Source organism: Vulpes lagopus, chromosome 4, assembly GCF_018345385.1.
Source record: "Vulpes lagopus strain Blue_001 chromosome 4, ASM1834538v1, whole genome shotgun sequence".
Classification (NCBI taxonomy): Eukaryota; Metazoa; Chordata; class Mammalia; order Carnivora; family Canidae; genus Vulpes; species Vulpes lagopus.
Genome location: NC_054827.1, coordinates 100,257,156 through 100,280,051, shown reverse-complemented (window position 1 = coordinate 100,280,051; position 22,896 = coordinate 100,257,156). Strand labels below are relative to the sequence as shown.

General features: G+C 47.3%; 1 protein-coding gene across 1 annotated transcript in view; it reads left to right on the top strand.

Annotated features, from left to right (window-relative positions):
• Positions 1 to 21,990, top strand: part of ALDH1A3 (aldehyde dehydrogenase 1 family member A3) — a 37,704-nt gene extending 15,714 nt beyond the window's left edge. Inside the window, exons 7-13 of the mRNA XM_041753277.1 lie at positions 1,334 to 1,447; positions 4,153 to 4,255; positions 6,712 to 6,896; positions 11,557 to 11,721; positions 12,926 to 13,083; positions 14,121 to 14,195; positions 20,107 to 21,990. Of these exons, the coding sequence (XP_041609211.1) occupies positions 1,334 to 1,447; positions 4,153 to 4,255; positions 6,712 to 6,896; positions 11,557 to 11,721; positions 12,926 to 13,083; positions 14,121 to 14,195; positions 20,107 to 20,179 (873 nt within the window). The 3' untranslated portion in view covers positions 20,180 to 21,990. The remainder of the gene's footprint in view (positions 1 to 1,333; positions 1,448 to 4,152; positions 4,256 to 6,711; positions 6,897 to 11,556; positions 11,722 to 12,925; positions 13,084 to 14,120; positions 14,196 to 20,106) is intronic.
• Positions 21,991 to 22,896: the final 906 nt, after the last annotated feature.

The window sequence follows — 22,896 nt, the reverse complement described above, 5'->3', positions numbered from 1 at the left end:
TTATGGGTTCAAACCTATGGTTTAGGAGCAAATGTTTTGTCTAGAGAATTTGCAGCAGGGTCACTGGAGAGGGAGCCAACTCTTTGGAGGTTCTCCGGGCCTTGCATTTGTGGTGGAGGAAATGGCCCATTTTTATCTTGGAGGGGTAATCTTGCCAGCTCCCACTGAAGGGGCTGCACCAAAGGGGGGACTCCCTCACCCAAGCCTCCCCACCAGTGCTCTGCTCTGGGACTCTGGGACAAGTGTCCTCTCCCCCTCCCCAAGCCCTGCCCTCGCAGCCACTTTGTCGGAAAACACTCAGCCCAAAGAAACACCTCCTTCCAGACACACCTGGCAACACGCTTCAGTGCATCTGTGCCCCACTTGTATGTAGCAAAGAGGTTAAAAACGAAACAGGAAGGGAAGAGGGATGGGAGAAAAGATTCATTCATGTCACTTCTCAGCTGGGCTCATACGATCCGGAAGCATGACCTTTACCACTTAGAAGGAAGGCTGCAGCCGCCTGGAACTGACAGGTTTTGCACCTCCCTTTGCCTGGTGATGGAGGACATGATGATGTTCTATTAATGAGACTCACAGATTCTAAGGTCACGACCATTAACACACAGCACCTAGAGAAACGAAAGACTCACTCCTGCACCATGTCCTAAAATCTTGCCTAAGATCATGCAGTTTTAATAGCATTAGATATTAGATTAAATAGCATCCCCCCCACCTCATTCATTTGTGGTGTCCTTGGTTAACCAAGAGGCCACAGGTGTAAAGCAGGAAGCTTGACTGAAAGAAGCGGCAGTCCCCACCATCAGGGTACGCCGGCTCTGGGCGTGGCTCAGGTTCAATAAGCAGGAGCTTTGAGGGAGTGATACCGAGTTGCCATTTGGAACATTGATAGGACAGGTTTAAAGAGTGGGAGCTGAGGCTCAGAGAGGATTTTTTGTGGGAGACTCTGAGCCTGGGAGGTTGTAACCAAGGTATCTCTTTTCTCCCCGAGAATACATATGCATAGACAGATCCACACAGAGGTACTTAAGCACGTGCACAGAATGGTGCTCGACTGTGGAGCCTCACCGCCATTTTGCTCAGACACCATTTTGGGTTATGAAGAGCTGCCTGGAAGGAAGGGTGGATGTATGCCTCACTCAGGCACAGCACTCACACTGGTTGCCTGGGTCTGGGTCCTGGGGTGGCTGTATGACTGGGGCCCTGGCTTCCCAGTGAGGATGCCACGGTGCTTGTGGACATCCTACAGCCCTGGGTCTCTCCTCCCAAGCGTGGTCTGTGGTAGACACTGATCCAATCTCCTGTTCTGAATGCCACCTCGATTTCCATCCAGGTCGGATTCCCTCCAGGAGTGGTCAACATCGTGCCAGGATTTGGGCCAACGGTGGGAGCAGCAATTTCTTCTCACCCTCATATCAGCAAGATAGCCTTCACGGGGTCCACCGAGGTAACTCTCCTCACTGGCTGTTGGTCAACATAGCAGTCATTGTATGATCTGAGACCAGGGTATTTTTTCCTTTGAGCAGCTAAATGATGAATTATTACCCTAAGTATGACCACATTTTAGTACATAACAGTCATTAAAAAAAAAAAAAGTAAATCATTAAAGACACTGGTCCAGTTTCCAAACTAAATAAATATCAAATAGAACTCAGAAGCCTTAGAAGAAAAGATTGGTAGATAAGATAAAATAAAAATGTAAAGCATCCATAGGAAAAACAACGCCACAATCGAAGTTAAAGGATAAATAGCAATCTGGGAGGAAAACAGTCATAATTTATACAGCTCTCCAAGGCTTAAAAATCCGTAATATCCCTAAAAATCAATGAGAAGGAAAAACAAACAGACAAAGCACACAGAATGGTGGGACAGTGAATAATTCAGAGAAGAGAAACACCAAGCATCCAATAAGCTTGACCTAGCTCATTGGTAATCAGGGAAATGCAAGTGCACATTCAAAAGAAAGTCAGGAGTCTCCTTTTTTCTGTCAGATTGGTAAAAATTGGAATCTGGTATAATGGAGGCTGTGGGAGGATAGGCACTCACCCGCACCCGTCCCGAGGCACAGGGCCATGTTGTTCTACCGATCACAAATCTGATCTTCAGATTCAGGAATTCCATTTCAAAGCAACTACTTAGAGAGATGTTCTCACGAGCCTCCTTCAAGGACCTGTTTTGCCATATTACTGCATCCATTCTGGACGAGGTGTTATAGCCATTCCAATAAGGAAAACTGTCTGCCATCTGGTTGCAGCACAATAAAAGCAAACCGTGGGAACATAGCTATAGTATTAGGAAGAGTGTGTGTGGAGAGAAACAGAAATTGTCCATGAGACACCCAAGAAATTCTTCCTATGGCCACCTCTGGGCAGGTCCTGGGACACAGGGTAGGGGAAGATGTAAACTCTCCTCCTTTTAAGTGCTACACACCTGTGTGTGGAATTATTTTTAATATTCTGAGAGAGAAATGAGTAAACGCTTCCCAAGTAGTATGAGTCCCCATCTCCCCACTAATTTGGTCCAGCCAGGAGCCTGAGCCCCCTCCTGTGGCCTGCTGGTCAGTACTGCCTCCACCCTCGTTTGCTGGCTGGAGTGAGCATTGCTAGAGAAGCCGAGTCAGGGGCCCCTGCATGGTGTCACAATAGCTGTGGGTGCTCAGCATGCCCAATGGAGCAGCAGCTCCATGCCTGACTTGGGGAGATGAGGGGCCAGAGAGGTGCCAGGCATGGCTCCTGCCCTCTGGCTGCTGCCCCTCTTAATAGCAGAGTCATCCCTTCTCCTCCCCCTGCCTGGCTTTTCTGCCTGAACCCTCTCTAGGCGTCTGTAGGGCTGCCCATGGGTCCAGGGGGTTGGTGCTCTCACTCGCAGCTAACCTCGAGGACAAGAAAGTGGTCTCTGTGGTCCTAGAGATTGCTCAACTGGCAGGCATCTCCATCAGTGGGGGGCGGGGGGTGTTTTCCCACCCTAGGTCTGCCTGCTACATCCAGCCAGGAGAGCACACCCCAACCCACAAGGAATTGCCAGCCTGTGGCACACTAGTTTTGCTTCTGTCACTCTCTGGGAACGATCACTGTCACCGCGGAACTATTTCAAACGTCATTCAGTACATCACCCGTGAGCTGGCCAATTTTTGAACTTTTTTCTTTTAAAGATTTTATTTATTCACGACACACACACAAACACACACACACACAGAGAGAGAGAGAGAGAGAGAGAGGCAGAGACACCGGCGGAGGGAGAAGCAGGCTCCATGCAGGGAGCCCGATGTGGGACTCGATCCTGGGACTCCAGGATCATGTCCTGGGCTGAAGGCAGGCGCTAAACCGCTGAGCCACCCAGGGATCCCCTAATTTTTGAAATGCACTCATGCTTTAGTCTTGGGGCAGCCTCAGCCCGAGAAGAGCCCAGCCCTGCCTCTCGCTAGTTGTCTGGCTCTAGGTGTCCATGTGCGCATTGGTCTCCTGAGAGTCTCCCCAGCTCTGAATCTGGGGGGCCTGCTCTGGGATGGGCCAAGCCTAGCCTCTGGAAATGTGTGGAATGATAGGCAGACCCTTCAGGCACGTGAAGGAGGCTGGTGAGTGAATGTCCCAGTCCTCTCTCTTAGCCCTGGGGAAGCCTCAGTCCTGAGTCTGTTGCCAGAGAATTGGCTCCTTCTCCTGAAGATCAGCTTCCCCATTAACCATAACTTTTTGAGATTCCCTCAGATTATACCAAAGAGCCACAGGGAACCACATCCCCCACGAGTGAGGGTTGGAACAACTGCCCCTGGGTCCCCTTGAGCCCTTTACCAGACTGGCTGTCCCAGCCTGCTGCCAGGAAGGATGGGCACCAGGACTAGTGACTAGCTGACTCTGCCGCTAGCCAGCTCTGTGGCTGTGGGCAAATCCCTGGGCTTTCCAAAGGCTCCCACTCCACCCTTGTAAGTGGAGCAGCTCAGATGGAGGATTTCAGTGATGTCAAAGTCTGATCCATGAGGAGATGTGGGGAGAGGCCACAGGAGTGGAGAGGCATCATCATGGCCCAAGGCACCTAGGTGGAGAGGCAGAGAATCCCTGGCCACGTTGTGCTTGTTGCCTCCTAGGCTTGTCCAAAATGTTCAAACCAGGTCTGGCCCCATCCAAAGTTTCATCCAGTTTGTTTTTCATCCTGAAGGTTGGAAAGTTGGTTAAAGAAGCTGCCTCTCGGAGCAATCTGAAGAGGGTGACGCTGGAGCTTGGGGGGAAAAACCCCTGCATCGTGTGTGCTGATGCTGACTGTGAGTCTCTCCCCTTCTGGGCATTGCTGGGGCTTAGGCAGTCCATAAATCTCTCCCTGCTTCCTTGCCCAAGTTCAGAATGAACTGAGAGAGAAACACACACACACACACACACACACACACAGGCTGTTTTTCCACTTTGGGTTGTCCTGCCATAACTAGGCAGATGGTGATCTAAACACCAGCTTTATTGCTCATAGAAAAGCTGCATTGGAAAGAAACATGTCCTATGTGGTGGCCCAGAGGCTGCCTGTTTCTGCCCTTCGAGATTATGTTTATGCTTCCCATCCCTGCAGAGCTGGAGCCACAAAGAGCAGATCCAGATTCTTCTCCAGAGCCCCCGTGCAGGGAGATGGCCAAGAGAAGGAGGAGCAGGGCAGGTGCTCCCCACTAACAGGCATTAATCAACCTCCCTCCCCCCGATCAGTATTTCCTGCAGTGCTTAGACTCTCAGAAACTTGAGATGTTTCTTCCTTCTCAGGCCTGACAAGTGAGAGGCCAGTGGCAGCAGACCCTTAAAAATATCCCCCATGTCTGGGTCCTCTCTCTCTCTCTCTCTCTCTCTCTTTCTCTCCACCGCCTCTGCCCTGGAAAAGCAACCCTGCCCAGCAGCTCAGGGGCAGTTTGTGTCTCACCAGAGCTTCATGACACAATATGAAACTATCTGTTGTTCTTGGCTGCCATGTCCAGAAGAAGGAAGAAAGGGCCTCATTGGGCATTCATTCACCTGCTGACAGGGTCAACCGCCAAGAAGCATGATTTCCCAGATACCCTGAAGCACCTTGTAGAATAGCCTCCCCCACCTGCCCACTGGTGCCAGAAATTCCTTTCATGGAGAACAAAGCTTCCCATTGCACACTCCCGATAAGGTGGGAACTGCAAATATCCCGAGTAAAATTATTCTAGCACCATTTCTTGCTAAGGTGTAAAGGACTGATATCACTTCCTCTCCTTGAAGCTGGCTTTCCATGGGAGAGTGGCCTGGGTGAGAAAGCAAGCTTCAGGGAAGGAGGAGGAAACTGGGCATGAAGACAGACTGCTCATTTTTTGCCTAGGTTGGTGCTCCTTTGTAGAAGTATCATTGGTGTCGCTACTGGTTTCTGGAGCCACATGGAACAGTTCTGACTGGTGCCCCATTCAGGTCCCATACTCCAGTCCTAAAGAGGCAGGACCCCTGTTTTGGATTCTTGGATCACCATATCTGAGTGCCCCATCTCTATCTCAGCTCATTCTCTCTCCTCACCTGGGAAGAAAACTGTAGCTAAAACACAAAACTTCCTGTTTGAGGATTGGTTTTACGATGGTCCTAAATGCCCTCCGGAGCCATCTCCTGCTCCTCCTCCAGGCAGTCCACAAAATTCAATTCTGGCATAACTGGCATCCACCCATGATGTCAATTAGTAACATGCCCCCATCCCCCACCCACCCCTACAGCCACCACCCCTGGCTCCCATCAGGGCACAGGAAGGAAATGAATTTGTTCTTTTGGAGGAGGGACAGTTGTGAGTTGGCACAGAGAAGGGGAGGGTGCAGGGAGGGCAAGATCCTTATGATGCTATCTGCTGCTATAGGGACTTCTATGGAAGACCTGGCTGGAAAGCAATGGCTCGGTTCTCAAAGCAGAGGGCAGCATTCCTCGGAGCTGCTCAAGAGCGATGCTGGGTGTCTGGATGACCTGCCCCATACCCCCAGGGCAGGTGGGGGGGTGGGGGGAGCATGCTTTGGCCTGTGCAGAGGAAAGCTACATTTCCTAAGCAGCAGTATGTGCTTTGGAGGGGAGTGGGGGGTGCACAAAAACCAGCTAACCGTGGAGCACTAGAAGCCACACCATGAGCTGTAAATGATACCCTGCTGAGCATTCTTCTTCATGAAGCACATCCCCCAAAGATTTTACTTAGTAAGCACCCTTCTAGTTTTAACACGATGCCCGCCCAGTTCAGATTGAGCACCCTTCAGGCAGAATCAGTGCTTTCTTTTTAACCCGTGTGAGTTCTACATGAAGTTAATATTACTTAGACTCAATAGGCAAAAGAAGCTGACTTAATAAGACTTGATGGTAGAGGAGACTCAAGGTGGAAAAGCTCTCACCAATTGGTCTACATCAATACTTGTGGGAGGTTATTCTATAGAACTGTGGGTCCTCTAGAAAGGGGGAGAGTGAGGGACCCAGGAGCAGGTGAACCAAGAACCAGGGGAACAACTCTCTGTGCTCCTTAGCATAGCAAAGAAGCCCTGCAGTCCTCCCAGGGACTGATTTAACCCCAAACTGGATGCACCAGAAATCCTTTTTTCCATCCTCTCTATTGAGAAATGCCGGGAATAAAATTAATTTCTGAAATGCAGCCATTCCCAGGGCTGTTTTCTAGTGCGGGCAATTAGAGTTACAGCTGTCACTAGTCCTGCCCTAACGACTTAATCGCTTCCTCTTGCCCCCGCCACGGCCTCCCCCCCTCCAGTGGACTTGGCAGTGGAGTGCGCCCATCAGGGAGTGTTCTTCAATCAAGGTCAGTGTTGCACAGCCGCCTCCAGGGTGTTCGTGGAGGAGCAGATCTACCCTGAGTTTGTCAGGAGGAGCGTGGAATATGCCAAGAAACGGCCCATCGGAGACCCCTTTGACATCAGAACAGAACAGGGGCCCCAGGTAATCAACTGATATGTCAGTGCGTCTGGGGGCTGAACCAGGCAGCCCCTTTGGACTGGCCCCTTACAGCTCTGCTGCTTTTCTATAGATCCCAGGGTCCCTCTCAAAGCAAAAGGGAGGCTGACTAAACTTGCCACTCGAGGCTTTTGTTTAGATGCCGATCAACAGTCCAGTCCCATCAGGTCTCCGTGGGGTCATAAAGCAGGAGTGGACACACAGAGGTTTTGCTCTTTGCAACAGAGAATGCTCAGCTCAGGGCCTCAGCAGGAGAGAAGCATTCCGGGTTCATAGCACCTTATGCTTGCACCCTCCAGCCAAGAGGACCATCCCGTCTCTAAGCCACTGGGATCCCCAGAGAGAAACTCAGGCAGAGGCTGTCTTACCTGGCTGGTCTTCCCTGCAGGAGAACGGTTGTAATCCTGGCTGAAGGGCGGCGAGGTACAGGCAGAGGCAGAGTAGCTGGAGCCCACAGTCTCAGCCTCCAGGCCTTCCCTCGAGCTCGCACACAAGACAAGGTGACCGTCAGAAACCAAAGAATCCCAGTGGAGAGAGGGAGTGAAGAGGGCTCGGGGAATGGGGCTGCATCTCTGGGCAGAACATGTCTCTGGAGGCCTGTTTTCCGAAACTAACGACAGGATGAAAATGATCATAACCGCGAGGTTTAATAACCTCTTTAAAAGGGCACATCCTGTATCACTTTCTTACTAATTATGCAGTGCAGCAGATGGATAAATATTTAAGAGGGCAGCCTCACCATCCCATGCATTATTGAAATGGAGCTCGACAGCAACCTACTTTTCTTGTAGCCAGAGTCCTATTCTGGCCATGAAGTTTCAAATCACATGTCAAGACTCACCTACTTGTGTCTATGCTGGGAGCTGGCTGCTTCCCCACCGCATTGGCACCATGTGTTTACTCAGGAAGCTGTGGACCTGAGTGCACGTTTGGCCCTGTGACTCTGGGGAAGTCCCAAGCTCCTTCCAAACCTCCCTGTCTTTGGAAAATGGGAGCAATGGATGAATATTATGAGTATTTCAAGGCACCTAATAAGTCTTTATTCTCTAAAGGTGGTGGGGGAGCATTAAATGACAGGCTTCCTGATCTAGGGTGGCACAAAATGTCTGTGCATGACTTGAGGCCATGTCAGTCAGGTCTTGCTTACCATCCCATGGGGACGAAGAGGGAGGACCATGTGCAAAAGGTGCATTTCTGACCACTGTGCCCATTCTTGCCAGGCCCCAGTCCACATGCACTGTGGCTCCAATGCCACGTGACCCTGGTAAGGAGAAGCATCCCAGCTTGTGGCCAGAACTCCCCACCCTGCCAGACCTCAGCTCCAAACCCAGTGGCCAGTGACACGAAGTTGTCTAGTGGCCTTGGTTGGATTTCAGGTCTGAATGCAAACATGGCCACAAGCCATTATCAAATCCACCGTGATTGTAAAGCTAATCCAGACTCCGTGGGAAATATGCGAGCTGATCCCATACTAAGGAAAACCTTTCACCCCATCATTATTCATAAGTCTCTTTTCCAAGGCTCCAGGCTTGACTTTTGAAGCCAGATACAGAAATCTCTTCCAAGAGAGCAGATTCAAGCAGAATGGGTGTTGATTTCATCGGTGCTTTTGATGCTGCTGCTAAAAGTCCTTTTGAAAGCTCACTTAAGCCGCCTAACCTCAGCATATTATTTTAGGACACTGTTGGATTTTTTTCTCCCAAAGTGCTTTTTCATCTACAGTAATAAGATTTTTACTCAGAGAGGATTTACAGCTGTCTAAATAGTCCTGTCTGTCTTCTGCCTGTAAAACAGCTAGCTGACCTAGATCGGTGTCCACTGCAGGCAGTTGCTTACTAAATGCTCCAAAATCTTTCAGGTTTATTTGGCAACTTGAGCAATGAGGCGCAAAAACATTGCACAGGCCACCTGGTGGGAGCAGGATCCAGTGCCCTCTCCAGCAGAGCCAAGTGCAGCTTTCGACATGTCCTTTGGGGTCCATCCGGCTCTGTCTCTGGTGTTGTGCCCTGCCGCGTCCTTCGCTTCTGGCAGGTTCTTCTTCCAGCACTGGAAGGCTCCAGCGGACATTTCTTGGGGGATTATTAGATTGAAACAATGTGTTCACATGGATTCATCAGGAAGAGTGGAGTCTGGATTTGCAGGTTTTCCACGGGGGCCCAGCACTGCCTCCGGGACAGATACGTAGAGAATGGTCATAGCCACTCAGGACCTATAATTTGATGAAGCCCTGAAAGCCCTCTTGTCATCCAGGGAGGAGGAAAGAGCAAACTTGGAACTTTTAACCAAGACCTGGCTCACTGAGAGAGAAGTTAAGAGAACCTTGAGATACGACTATATCCATTGCAGTTGTTTGAATTACTTTTTTGAGGTGGGAATACATACAGGGGTTAAAAGCCAGAATGCATATAAAGGTCAGTGAAGAAAAGGCTTTCTTCCATCCTCCCCCCTCCATTCATAGGCCTGGTTCTTAACCTTCCCCCCCGTGGGTATCCCCTGGTCTTAGTTCCTCATGTATCCCTCCAAAACTTCTTTATATATGCATTTATGCATATATATACATATATATGCAAATATCTATAGATATCCTCCCTTCTCCTGTTTTTACCCAAAAGATAACTGTGATATCCATCCTGCTTTGCATCTTGGTTTTTGTGTCCTCGTAAGAAACTTGAGAAGCCTTCCATACTCCATGAGAACCCGCCCTATTCTTTTTCATGTATACACAAAATTCTGCTGTACGAATTCACCAGAATTCGAATGACATGTTCTGATGTACAGGCGAGTGTGTACAGTTACGCGCAATGTCTCAGAGTATGTCGTTTTGCTCTCATGCAAAGAAATCAGTGGGACATAGTCCTAAGTGGGATTGCTGAGTGAGAGCTCATTTGTAAGTTCTATAAGCATTGCCAGATCACCTTCCAAGAGGATCAACCAACCTGTCTTCCTACCAACCTTGTATGAGCTTGTCTAGGTCTCCAGCCTTACTGATACAACATGGATTTTGCCCTTCTGATGGTTCAAAATGATATCTCACTTGGTTTGAATTTAATATGCATGCATGACTTATGATGATTAAGGCAGCACATCTTATCATGTTTAAAAGCCATTTGTAGTATCTTTTCTATCAACTACGCAGGTGCTTTACATATTTTCTCTTGTATTGCTGGTCATTTTTCTTCGACTTCCAAGAACTCTTGAAATGCAAGGAAAGATTAGCTCTGGTTCTATGATATGCTTGTCAGATTTTCTTCCAGTTTGTGGTTTTGCCTTTGACTTTGCTTGTATGATGTCTTTGCCTTTTTTTTACAACTCAAATTTATCAATCTTTCTTTTTGGCCTCTGCATTTCACATCATAGAAAGACCATCAGCAGCCCATGATTATAGAGGCTTTTTCCTACATGAGAGAAAAACTTTCATTTTCCATGGTTAAATTTTTGATCTGCTTGGAATTTGTGCTGGTACAAGGTGTATTTGGAATTTTAACACTGGATCCACACTTCCGGAGATGACTGGCCCAGTACAAGGTTATGTGCCCACCCTTTCTGGGAAAACCAGCCTGATCCTCAGGAACAGACATTTTTCCAAATACACCATTGGATTTGCTTATTTTTTAAATTTAAAGTTGCTTTTAATGAAACCAGTTTTTCTATCTAAAAAGCTCAGCTATGGCAAACCTAACAAAACTCTGTCTCTCTCAGCCAAAGAGGAGGGGAGTAGCAACAGGGTCATGGTCAAGAACAGGGCACCCACAGATGTGGGTGGAAGGACCACTGGGGATGGAGAGAGGACTTCTGCCCTCAAGCACAGTCTCCCTAAAAGGGTGCCCTTTGACAGCTGGTTGAGTGCCATGTCAAAAAGAAAAATGTTGCACTGGGGGTACAGGGTGCACTCTGGCTCCAGAGATCTCTAGACAGGGTGGCAGAAGGTAGAGCCTTTCTGATGATCTGGCTCCTCACCAGCAAGGAGAAGCCCATCCATCTCACCTTCAAGCTCATGCCACTCTATGCCCTGGAGTGCTGGGTAAGGTGGTCAGCTTTCCTTCTCCCTTCTCCTCTTCACCATGGACGGACAGTTCCAATCACTGTCACCCTGGTGCACGGTGGTCCCCTGTGAGAAGGGAGCAGGGTTTCCAGATAACCTACATGACACTCAGCGAGATTGGAAGCTCAAATAAACAAGACCCTTTTTAAGATAAGCACTGTTTGGGATATGCTTATGCTAAAAAAGTCATTCATTGGTTTTCAAAAATTAAATTTAACTGGGCATCCTGTAGTGTTATTTACTAAATCTGGCAACCCCCTGAAGGATGTAAAGAGTTGAGAGAGCAAAGAATGTGGCCACTTCAGATCTTGTTTTGTTCACAGATTTGCTTAACTGCATGGAAGATGTCAGTCTTATGAATAGACCCTACACCTGGAGAGGATGAGGAGATCCTGTCTCCCCTTCTCTCCCCTGTGCTAAAGATCCTAGACTTGTGCATTGGAGGAATATTTGCATATAAGGCACCTCTGTTCTGTGTGACTTATGATTTGGCAAGGTCATTTAGGAGTAGCACAGCTAATTGTGTGAAAGGCCGTGCGATCCCCAAGATGGCAGCTGCTACCCCAAAGGAATCTGGGCTGTACTCCTCATTGTGTTTTGCAGATTGACCAAAAGCAGTTTGACAAAATCCTCGACCTAATCGAGAGTGGGAAGAAGGAGGGGGCCAAGCTGGAATGTGGGGGTTCGGCCATGGAAGACAGGGGACTCTTCATCAAACCCACTGTCTTCTCAGAAGTTACTGACACCATGCGCATTGCCAAAGAGGAGGTACTGAGGGGTTGTAGGAAACGCTTCATCCCAAGGGGACTCTTGTGGGACGTGGGGATGGGAGCAAGAGGAATGAGCCTTACAAGCAGAAGCCTTCTCTAGGGCTCAGACATCCCAGAAGTCTTTGTGAGGGGAGCATTATCTATTCTCCTGTGGCCTCCTCCTCTCCTTTGGGGTCTCGAGATAAGCCATCTTGCCTACCTGCCTTTGGGAACCCCCACCATAGTTTAGCGGGTGCAGAGTTTGTCCTAACCCCCTCCCCCATTTTCACACATCTCTGGGGGGTGACAGTCCCTCTGTCTTCTCACACATCTTCTGGGTGGCCCATGGTGGAGGGCTCTTGCCACCTATGGGTTATACCAGTGGATTCATGGCCCAAAGCTGCCCTCTGTCCCCCGAGACAGAACTAAAATGACAGACGAGTGTGTTCATTCAAAGAACAATCCCGGTTGGAATTCCCTTTGAAGTTTTCCGCTCTGTGAGCGTCCTTAGAAATGGTGGAGATTGAGGGAACCCCCCCCCCCCCATAAGGGATTCTCACTTTGTTGTTCAATCTCACTGTTAATCTAGATGGGCCACTGACTCCCACCTAGGGTTCTGGGTAGTTGGATCCCAGAATGTGGTCTTTTGGGACGCAAAAGAAAATGAATCACTGTTGAGGGCTTCCTGTGTGGGTATTTTATAGACTTTCCCCTGGAGATTTTTATTTTGCATGGCAAGGAACATTGTCTCTCACCCCCTTACCTGGGAGTTGGGAGTTATTAGGGAAACATTTTATGGCGTTCTCATTGATGGCGAGCGCAGCACCAAGAGCTCGGGGCACCCGGTCCCACAGTTGTGCCCTTGCAAACACCTCAGCAATAACTTCCCAAGAAAAACATGCAAAATTTTGTCTTCCATGCACATCAACGGGCAGGGGCTACTCCAAAGTCAGGGGCTGGGGCTTCTCTGAAGCCCTGATTACAATAAGAGATGGAAGCCTGAGATATACTTCCAGTTGGCATTTTAAGTTTTGTTTAATTGTAATCCTTCCCTTCAGATGTCAATGGTCAAGTAGCCAAAAAGATCTCCTGGGATTCTTTTTCCTCCAGCCATCCTTCCTCAGGCATGTGAGCACTCTGGGTAAAATGAAGGCAATGCTTGCTCACAGTGTCTGTGCTTCATCCGACATGTCTTTCACTGCCATTCTTGCAATTAATCACAGATTTTTGGACCAGTACAGCCAATACTGAAGTTCAAAAATATTGAAGAAGTAATCAAAAGAGCAAATAGCCTTGAATATGGACTCACAGCAGCTGTGTTCACAAAAAACCTTGACAAAGCACTGAAGCTGGCGTCTGCCTTGGAGTCTGGAACTGTCTGGTGAGTAGAGGAAGTGTGTGTTTCGGCTGTCCTGAGTCGCTGGCTTGCTAGCTTCATTGCCCTTCTATTGACAGACTACTGACAGACAGCTTTGAGTCATGTTATGTATCAAGCACTGTCTGAGAGCTTTGCTCCATCCTCATGACCACCTGTGAGATAGGTACCATTATTGTCTCTATGTTACAGAGGAGGAAATCGAGACACAGGGAGACTGGGTGATTTGCCTGGGGTCACACGGCCAGTACGTGGCAGAGCAGAGCCCTGAGTCAGCTGTCCAGCTCTGGTGCCCCTGCTCTGGACCACCGTGTTGTGGTGCCTCTTGGGCTTCACTCCCTCTACCTTTCATTTTTATTCTGACTCTAAAAGCAGTGTATGGGGACGCCTGAGTGGCTCAGTGAGTGCCTGCCTTCGGCTCAAGTTGTGATCCTGGGATCCTGGGATCGAATCCCACATCAGGCTCCCCCCACAGGAAGCCTGGTTCTCCCTCTGCCTGTATCTCCTCCTCTCTCTCTGTGTCTCTCATGAATAAATAAATAAAATCTTAAAAAAAAAATAAAGCAGTGCATGATCTTGTTCAAAGTGTGGACAAAAGTCCTTGCTTCACGACTCATCCTGCAGATGGCATTAGCCTTATTTGAAAGATGGTAACGCTGATGAATATAAATTGAGGATCAGAGAGGCTGAGTAACCAGCGCAGAATCCTTCATGCCAAGAAGCAGAACTTTGAGTTCAGGTCTGGCTCATTTCAAAGCCAAATCTTTTTCCCCGATGCCACAAGTTCCCTCTCCTTTCTTCTCACCTTGACATTCCTTTCATATCCCAGCGGAAAGCTTTATACTTAGGAATATTCACATTTTAGCTTCTGGTGAGAAGAATGAGAAGACAGAAGTTGAAAACGCACTGTCCCCATCATTAAAACTGTGACGAAAAGTCATTCCTTAGGCAGCGGTCTGCTTCAAGCCCCTGAGAGCCGGGACAGCCACGCCCCAGGTGGGTCTTCTCCAGATAATCGTGAGCATCTTTCGTTCTTCCTCTAGGATCAACTGCTATAATGCCATCTACGCACAGGCTCCATTTGGTGGCTTTAAAATGTCAGGAAATGGCAGAGAACTGTGAGTATCTGTGATCGCACGCCTGCCGGCAGGTGAATACAACACACACTAGGTTCTCAGGGTGGTGGGGGCACAGGCTCCAGGCCACTGACCTTGCCTGTGCTCCCATGGGTCAGGCTGGATGGGCCATGTCAGGAAGGCTGGTGGCCCTTTCCCTCTGGGGCTGTGATGGAACTCTCCCATCCTCTCTCTCCCTCCTGCCTTTCCACTTCTGCTTTTCTCCACCCTCATCCTGGTGCCACACTCTTTCGGGATCCAGGACCAAACCTCTAGCCTCAGCTTCTAGGTCCTCCCCAACACCCATCATGCATGGAGATGTTCAGTAGAGACTTGGTGCAGGCTCTCCACATGAGGATAGGGGTAGAACTTTTTGCCAGACTCACGCCAGCCCCAGCCCTCAGCAAGGAAAATAGGCTCCCTCCCAGGTCAGGCTCTGACCATATCTGCCGCACTCGCAAAAGGCTCCACAGACAGACTCTGGGTGACCCTGGCTCCTTCTCAATGCCTGTTTGGGAGACATACTGCCGTGTCCTCCATGGCTCCATCAAATCCACTGCATACTCCTCCAGGGTTCCTTTCTGCCTTGCCCTCCAGGAAGGTGAACTCCATAGGCATAGACTCATGGACAGGCCTTCTTGTGTCTGGCCCAAGATGAAGGGTCCAGGGATGGAGCTGGACAGAACGTTCTGGGAGTGGACACACTGTTGTTTCCAGCTGGATGATGCCTTCTCTCCCACGTCCTTCATGGTGCTGCTTGGGATTTTATTAGCCTTTGTGGACAAACAGCTTGTAGGACCAATCTTCCCAGGGGGACCTTCTGTGACAACATGCAGGGCTACTCCCAGAACATCTCAGAGGGCTGCGAGCTCTCTTAGTTAAACAGTTTGTATTATTTATATACAAATGTATTACCTCGGCCTTGTTTGTACATCCTTCAGTGAGAGCACTCAGATGCTTCCCCTCGGCCCCTCTACTGGGGCCTTTGGGCAGCTCCCCTTCCAGATTCTTAATAAAGATGTTATAAGAGAATGGGGCTGGCTTCCTTCCCTGAACAAATGCTTTTGACCAGTCTCCATGGAGCTGGGGTCCCATCCCCCAACTTGGTCTTTCTTTCTAGTCCATTCCTGAGCCATGGCACATATGCCAGAACCATCTACACATCTGAGCAGAGTGTATCCACTGGTGTCCCTCTATGTCCAATGACTTGTTTCCCCTTCAGGGAACTTCAGTAAATTCTCTGCCATGAAAACCCTCTGCAGAAATCATGTTTTGTCCCCAGAGTGGCTTGTCTGTGTTGGGGTCTATGCACCTCTGCTTCATTTTCTTTTCACATCCTACTGCCTAAGAGAGACAGGCCTGTGCTGGAGTCACCTGGGTCCCTGTCAGGGCTCCCCCAACAGCCATAATACTGGTGACATCTGGCACTTGCCAAACACACTCTGCCAAGCTCTGTATGAGCACTTTGCATGTGTTAATTCATGCCATGCTCACAGCAGTCCATGTGATGCTGTCTTACTTTGTTCTGGTTGCTCTAACAGAATATCATAAACAGGGTGGCTGAAACAAGAGGCAGTGATTTCTCAGAATTCTGGAGGCTGCAAGCCTGAGATAGAGGGGCCAGCAGATTTGGGGTCTGGCAAGAGTTCCGCTCCTGTTTCACAGATGGCTGTCTTCTCACTGTGTCCTCACACAGTGGAAGAGGTGAGCGAGCTCCCTGGGGTCTCCTTTAAAAGAACACTTATCCTATTCATGAGGGCTTCCAACTCTTCTAACCTAACCACTTCCCAAAGGCCCCACTTCCTAATGCCTTCACATTGGGAATTAGGGCTTCAGTGTATGAATTATAGGCAAATATATACATTCGATTCATCGTAGATGGCTATTGCTACTACTGTCGTTTCTTCATGAGGAAAGCCAAGGAGGCCAGGGAGGCTCCGTGCCTTTCCTGGGTCACATGGCCAGAAGAGACAGAGGTGGGGTTGAACTCATGGACCTATCACACCACCACGCCCTGCTCAATAGAGGTGTCACCTCTCTAAGGCACTCAGAATGAAGCCAGCCAGGTCATCCATGGCCATTTGTCTCCTCTGATCAGCTGCCTTCGACCAGCTGTGGTGGGGGACCCAGAACCACACACAGAGGCCAGGCGCAGCTCCCTGCTGCAACAAGAATTTTGCTTCCCAAGCAGATGGCCTTGGATGTCGAAGCTGCTGGAAGGGCGTGTAGAGCCCACTTGACTTCTAGCCTGTACAAACTCACACTGTTGCTTATTGCTTTCCTCGCCTGTCACTGGTCTCCCTTCCCACTGCTCTGACAGCCCGTCCAGGGTCCCAGCACCCCCACCTGGCACAGAGCACAGCCCAGCCCGTGTCTTATCCTGCCACTGCGGGGACTTTTTCCCAATGTGTTTTTCTGACCCTCGGCCTATATTTTCCCAAGGCTTTTGATAAAGCACTTTAGCATAACTCACAAGGAGCCTGGAAACTGACTTGAAACCCAATTTCCATTTTCACTTGTCTCTGATTAATGTCTTCATGTCGCAGCCAGTTCTCCTTTTGTATGCTGGAGCACGGTGCGGTGGATTCCATGGTTTTCCCCATCCCCGGCCGCCTGGACAGGGGCTGGCTCCCTGCCGCCCACCCACGGTCCCCTTGGGGGATCTGTTCCTGTGTGGGTCTGGGGACGAAGCTTCCAAGTGCTCTTCCTTCTGGGCACTTTTCTTGGTGGTTTTGCAGCAGCAACATTAACAACAAAAGTCCACGTGTGGAAGAGACGTGTGGAAAGTCTAGGCCTCCCTCCACTGATCCACAATCCCGTTCATTAGAAGGAACCACTGTTCCCTCATTCATTTTGTTCATTTGTTCACTTAGCTAATATTTCTTGAGAACCTTTGGTGCACCAGGCAGGTGCTGTGTTCTGAGTGCATAGCAGGGAGCACATGGTCACCCAGCCCCTCTATTTCCCAACATTCTGGTGAGGTCAGATAGGAGAAGGGCTGGGTTCATGGATAACCTTGAGCACCAAGATCATTATGAGGGGGCAAGAAACACATTAGGACACGCCACCGTGGGTCCAATCAGAGCAGCAAGAATTTGAATGTTGGCAGTGATTGCAGTAATAAGAATGGGATGATTCATGTACTTAATCTTACAGGAATGGTTTAATGTTGGACTTATTAGTTAGTGGGCTAATGAGCTACTTATTAGAAGAGTGGGACTTTAATCATTCAGTTTACTTTTCTTTACGAAGTTGATAAATCACTAATTACTTTGCATTTTTAACAGAGCCACACTATAGGCTCACTTTTAGAATTTATTGTGCATTTCTTTTGCATACAGTGGGTGTACATATGTGCATTCTTTTCTGTTTTCAAATGAAATGGGAGCAAATTACTTTCTGCCCTTGAGAATGGGCCCTTGAGAATGGGCTTCAGATATCCCTCTAGTCTTTTCATTAAGGATCTTCCCTGATGGACTTTTGTGTTATTTCCAAGGGCTTTTGCCCTCACCAACCATGCTGGTGTTCCCCCTTATGCATAAATCGTTATGCACTCATGGGAGATTGTTTTCAGAATAAATTCCTAAAATTGGGTGTTTAATCTGCCACATGAAAAATGAGCTCCTGCTCTTTTGATTTGTATATCTTTAATTGTGAGGGTGTTGAGCACATTTTTTGCACTTACTAGTAATCTGTATTTGTTTTTCCGTGAACTGCCTATTCATGCCCTTTGTTGATTTTTTTCCATTTGGTTGCTGTGGGGTTTTTTAATTGGTTTTTAAGAGCTTTTTGTATATTAAGGAAAACAGCACTGTTTCTTACACAGAGTTGTGAATGTAACTTTTTTCTAGTTCGTCATCTGTTTTGAGGGGATTTTTAAATGGCTTTTCTGCTCTACAAAATGAATTCATCATTCTGTATGTGACTTATATTTTGTGTTATGTTTAGAAAAGATTGCAAAATACGTCACTCATTCTCATGGGTTCTTGACCTCTTTTTTTAGGGAACTACCAAAAAAATCCCAATGACATATTAATTAAATAATAATAATAATAATAATAATACTTTCTACCCTTTATTTTTTACCAGTACATAAGTACATAGGTGCTCGATAGTAAATCATCTCCAGCCATTATAATGACAAGAAGGCAATAGGATGCCCATTTTAAAGATAATGGGTTGGAGGCTTAGGGAAGGCAAAGAACCTGCCTCCATAGGCCTAAGCAAGTGGATCTCCAACTGAGCTGTATCAGAATCCACTGGCTTGTTAAAACACAGATTTCTGGGCCCCACTTCAGTAGGTGTATTCATTTTTTTATTGCCGCTACAATAAATTATCACAAAATTCGTGGTTTAAACAACATAAATGTATTATCTTATACAGTTGCGTGGGATAAAAATCTGAGTCTCACTAAATTGAAATCAAGGCGTGCGCAGGGCTACATTCCTTTCTGGAGACTTCAGGGAGAGAATATGTTTCCTTGCTTTTTCTGGCTTCTAGAGGCTTCCCACATTTCTTGGCTGGTGGCCCCTTCCTCTGTGCTCAAAGGAAACCCTGTTGTTGCTCTCTGAACCTGCTTCTGTAGTCTTATTTCCCTCTGACTCTCTTCTTCTGCCTCCCTTTAGCCCTCGTAAGGGTCCTTGTGATTACATTGGGTGTATCCAGGTAATCCAGAATAACCTCCCTATTTTAAGACCAGCTAATATTTGCAACTTTAATCCCATCTTGATCCCCCTTTGCCATGTAACCTAACACAGGTTTGGAGAATTGAGATACGGTCACCTTGAAGCAGGGGCATTATTCTGTCAACCCCAGTATATCAGGGGCAGGGTAGGTGGCCTGAGAGCACTGAGGTGTTGCTGAGGCTTTGAGACCACACTTTGAGAACCACTGATCTAAGGGATGAAATGGGAACCTTCAGTGGCCACCTCTACTTCTACCTCTGTTCCTTAATAAGGATCCGTGTTTATTCATCTAACAGCAGGGCAAGTGTTGGAGCAGCATTTAAAGCTGTCCAAAGCCTCATCTCAGTTCTGGGAAGGGGAGCTTCCCAGAGGATGGAGGATGGCCCATAATGCCTGAGAAGGGTCATCTGGGCTCTGCACGAACCAAAGATGTGAACTCAAAGGCTGTGGTCATCCTTGTGTCCAGTCTGTGCTAATGTCTGCTCCCTTCACTGCTCTGGGCTGACCTTAGACCTCTTACAGCTGGTTGCCAGCTGCAGGCTCCAGGGTTGACTCTAGGCTCTCCGTTTCCTTGCTCCTTGTGAATCCTCTGGCCATATCCCCAGCTCTCCTCCTTGTTCACCCCTGTCGGCCCTCTTCTCGCTCTGTACTCCCCACCCAGGGATTCCACCTCTTTCTTTTCCCATCCCTTTCATTCATTAAAGGCAAACCCTTCTTTCCAAAGCATCGCGCACCAAAAAACTTGATAGGTAAACTTAAGTTACACATCCGGTGACTTAAAAGCACTAATGGTGTTACCGTCCTGGCCATGCCTCTATTAAGTCATCCCATTGTGACTTTTTGCACAGACTCCAAATGCCCAACAGAGGAATGACCCATCAAATGTTAGAATGCACTGGAAAAGGGGACCCCTGGGTGGCTCAGTGGTTTAGCACCTGCCTTCAGCCCAGGACATGATCCTGGAGTCCTGGGATCGAATCCCATATCGGGCTCCCTGCATGGAGCCTGCTTCTCTCTCTCTCTCTCTCTCTCTCTCTCTCTCTCTCTCTCTGTGTGTGTGTGTGTGTGTGTGGTGTGTCTCATGAATAAACAAAATCTTAAAAAAAAAAAAAAAAAAAAAGCTGTTCAACCTCCAGGAACTTATTTAAAAAAAATGTTAGAATGCAGTGGAACAGAATGGCTAAGTGACATGCCCTGTTTCACGTTCTCCTCTTTTCTGTGATCGCAGAGGTGAATACGCGCTGGCTGAATACACAGAAGTGAAAACTGTCACCATCAAACTCGACGACAAGAGCCCCTGAAGAAACAACAGGCTCCTTCCTCAAACATTTGACAGCTGAATGTGGCAGATGGAACTTGCCGAAGAAAACCTGCATTTCCTGCCTTCCCCGGTTACTTCGTCCTGGAGACTTTAAATCTACTGGATTTGAATGATTTTTATTTTCCTCTCACACTTCCTGTTTTATTCTGGTGTGTGTGTGAAAAATTGCCGTCCTGCCTGAGGGATGGAGCTATTGGCCATTTCTGTTTTTCCCTTTCAACCAGGTCCCCAGGGACAGTGAAGAGGCTCAGGGTGTGGCCAACAGGAAGTGGTATTTGAAGTATCCAGCGGTCACTTAAAAATGTTTTGCCAACTCTGACTCCAGTAAGAACTTGGAAAAACTACAGGTTTGTTCTGCAATCAGGGCCCTCCCTGCACCTGTGGCTTCCTCTGGGGGGTTACCTGATTGCAGAAGAAGCCCCTCCTACCACTTAGTGGGAAAGAAACAGGACTAAGTTAAAAACAAAATAAAAACAGGATTTTGAGGATCCAATGTAGGGAGCTCGGGGGAAGCAAGTACCATGGAAGGGTACTGAAGGTCTTGGTTGTGAATGGGCATAGGTCTTCAAGGACTACATCTAGACATTGACCATGGGACTCAGCTTAAAACCAAAACTCCTTTTGGAATATGACTGAATCAACCCCCAAAATATTTATCTAAAACTATGTCACAGTCTACCTTAACCAAGGCACTTTCTTAGGCAGAGAACATTGCTAGTGTCACCATCGCTGCTAAGGACACAGTATTGTGACACTACCACAGCATAGCAACCGCGTCTTGCACATCAGAGCCATGATTCACTTTTACAAATTAGGAATTTCTACCACTTGCATTAATAGTTTGTGATCAGCTTATGTAGATTTCTTCGTCTCTGGTTTGGTTATCTATTTTAGATTAGCAAAACATACGCAACTGGAAAGGATGTTGTTTTAATACAGTCTGATTTTTTAAAGTCCTCTTTTGATATTAATTAATGATTAACAAATATAACATCCAGACTCCATGGAAGAACCGGGTCTCCAACTAAAGTGGCCTGAGTACTGCACTAACGTGTCGTGAATTTTTCTTTTCCACTTTATATGTGCAAATGCGGTGCAACCCCAAGTTTTAAAGTGTTCAGTATGGCTTTTAAAAAACAAAACCAAACATAATTGCATTATTTGGATACTTTCACTGTTACTAACTAGTTACTTTTCTAATGGTGCTTATGTTTGGGAATTAAATTATGTTTGAGAGTTAAATTGGGGGGAGAGCACTAGTAAAATAAACATCAAAACCAGTGTATGAATGAAGGAAAGTCATATATGGAGTGGGGTTGTCATTCTTGTTAGAAATAGGCAATATGCAATTCACCTCCTCTACATCAGTTAATACTTATCACTTAAACTGTCAGCAACTTGCTAAGTCAGGAGTTGACTTCATACACTGAATTTTCAGGATTTTATCTCAAGTAACTATAGACACTAACCTTGATAGTAATTCATTAGAGGGTTCTTAATCTCTCATTGTACAATAATGCCTTTAATATGAAATGCTACATTATTTATAATTGGTATAGTTAATGTATCTTTTTATAGTTGTAAGTAAACAGAGGTGGTATATTTAACCTTCTGTAATATACTGTATTTAGAAATGGAAATCTATATAGTATTAGATTTCACTTCTTTTAAGGTTTACTCCTGTGGTATGGTTTAAAAAAAAAATCCTATTGGCCTGGGAATTCTGACCCCAACTGCAGATTGTGTTCGACAATGCAACAATGATAAAATAAAATCAGATATATGACAATCCTTATGTTTTTTTCATTTAAGGACAAAACTTGTTTCATTCTGTGGCTGACCTTTCTCTTTCTCGGAGCTTCTGTACAAAATGGCTTGTAATAAAGCAGTATTGAGAGTTTAAGATTCAAATTCCATTTGCTCAATCAATCAGCCCTAGTATTTAGTCTGAGCGTGAAGCCCACTTGCGCGGTGTTGCAGGTTGAGCAGGCAGGGAGCTCAGCCTCAGAGGCTCTGCATTTTAGTTGGTAAAGTGTAAGCTGTCACCTAAGCTGCTCGAGTCTCCTTTTCCAGAGTGGGTGACTCTGGTAAATGATGGAGAGGACTGTACAGGGGTTTAGGGAACATACTGCATCCTGCTACTGTCTGCATTTTTCACAAGGATCTAGGTGCTTGGGTTTAACCTACCTGAAGTTTCTAAGAAGCCTCAATCACCAAGTTGTGAGCTGACACTGAGGTTGGATCAAGAACTGGGAAACTGGGCACCTAGGTGGCTGAGTGGTTGAGCATCTGCCCTTGGCTCAGGGCGTGATGCTGGGGTCCTGGGATCGAGTCCCCCATCAGGCTCCCAGCAGGAAATCTGCTTCTCCCTCTATGTCTTTGCCTCTCTCTTTGTGTCTCTCATGAATAAACAAAATCTTAAAAAAAAAAAAAAAAAAAAAAAAGCCCTTGTACTTGGTTAGGTCCATCCAGTTATACCTGTGTATTTGATGTTGAGAGTCCAGATCACTTTGGCCATGGGTAACAAGGTGCCACCTTTTAAGAGAAAACTTAAGGGAAGCTTGGATCAGATCTCTCTTAATGTATGCACTTACATATGTATTAATTTATTTAGAAACCTTTTCTTTCTCAATCTAAATGTGAGAAGAAAATTCTAGGAAAATGGCCTTTTCCTTCATTTTGTTTACTCTCTGAAGG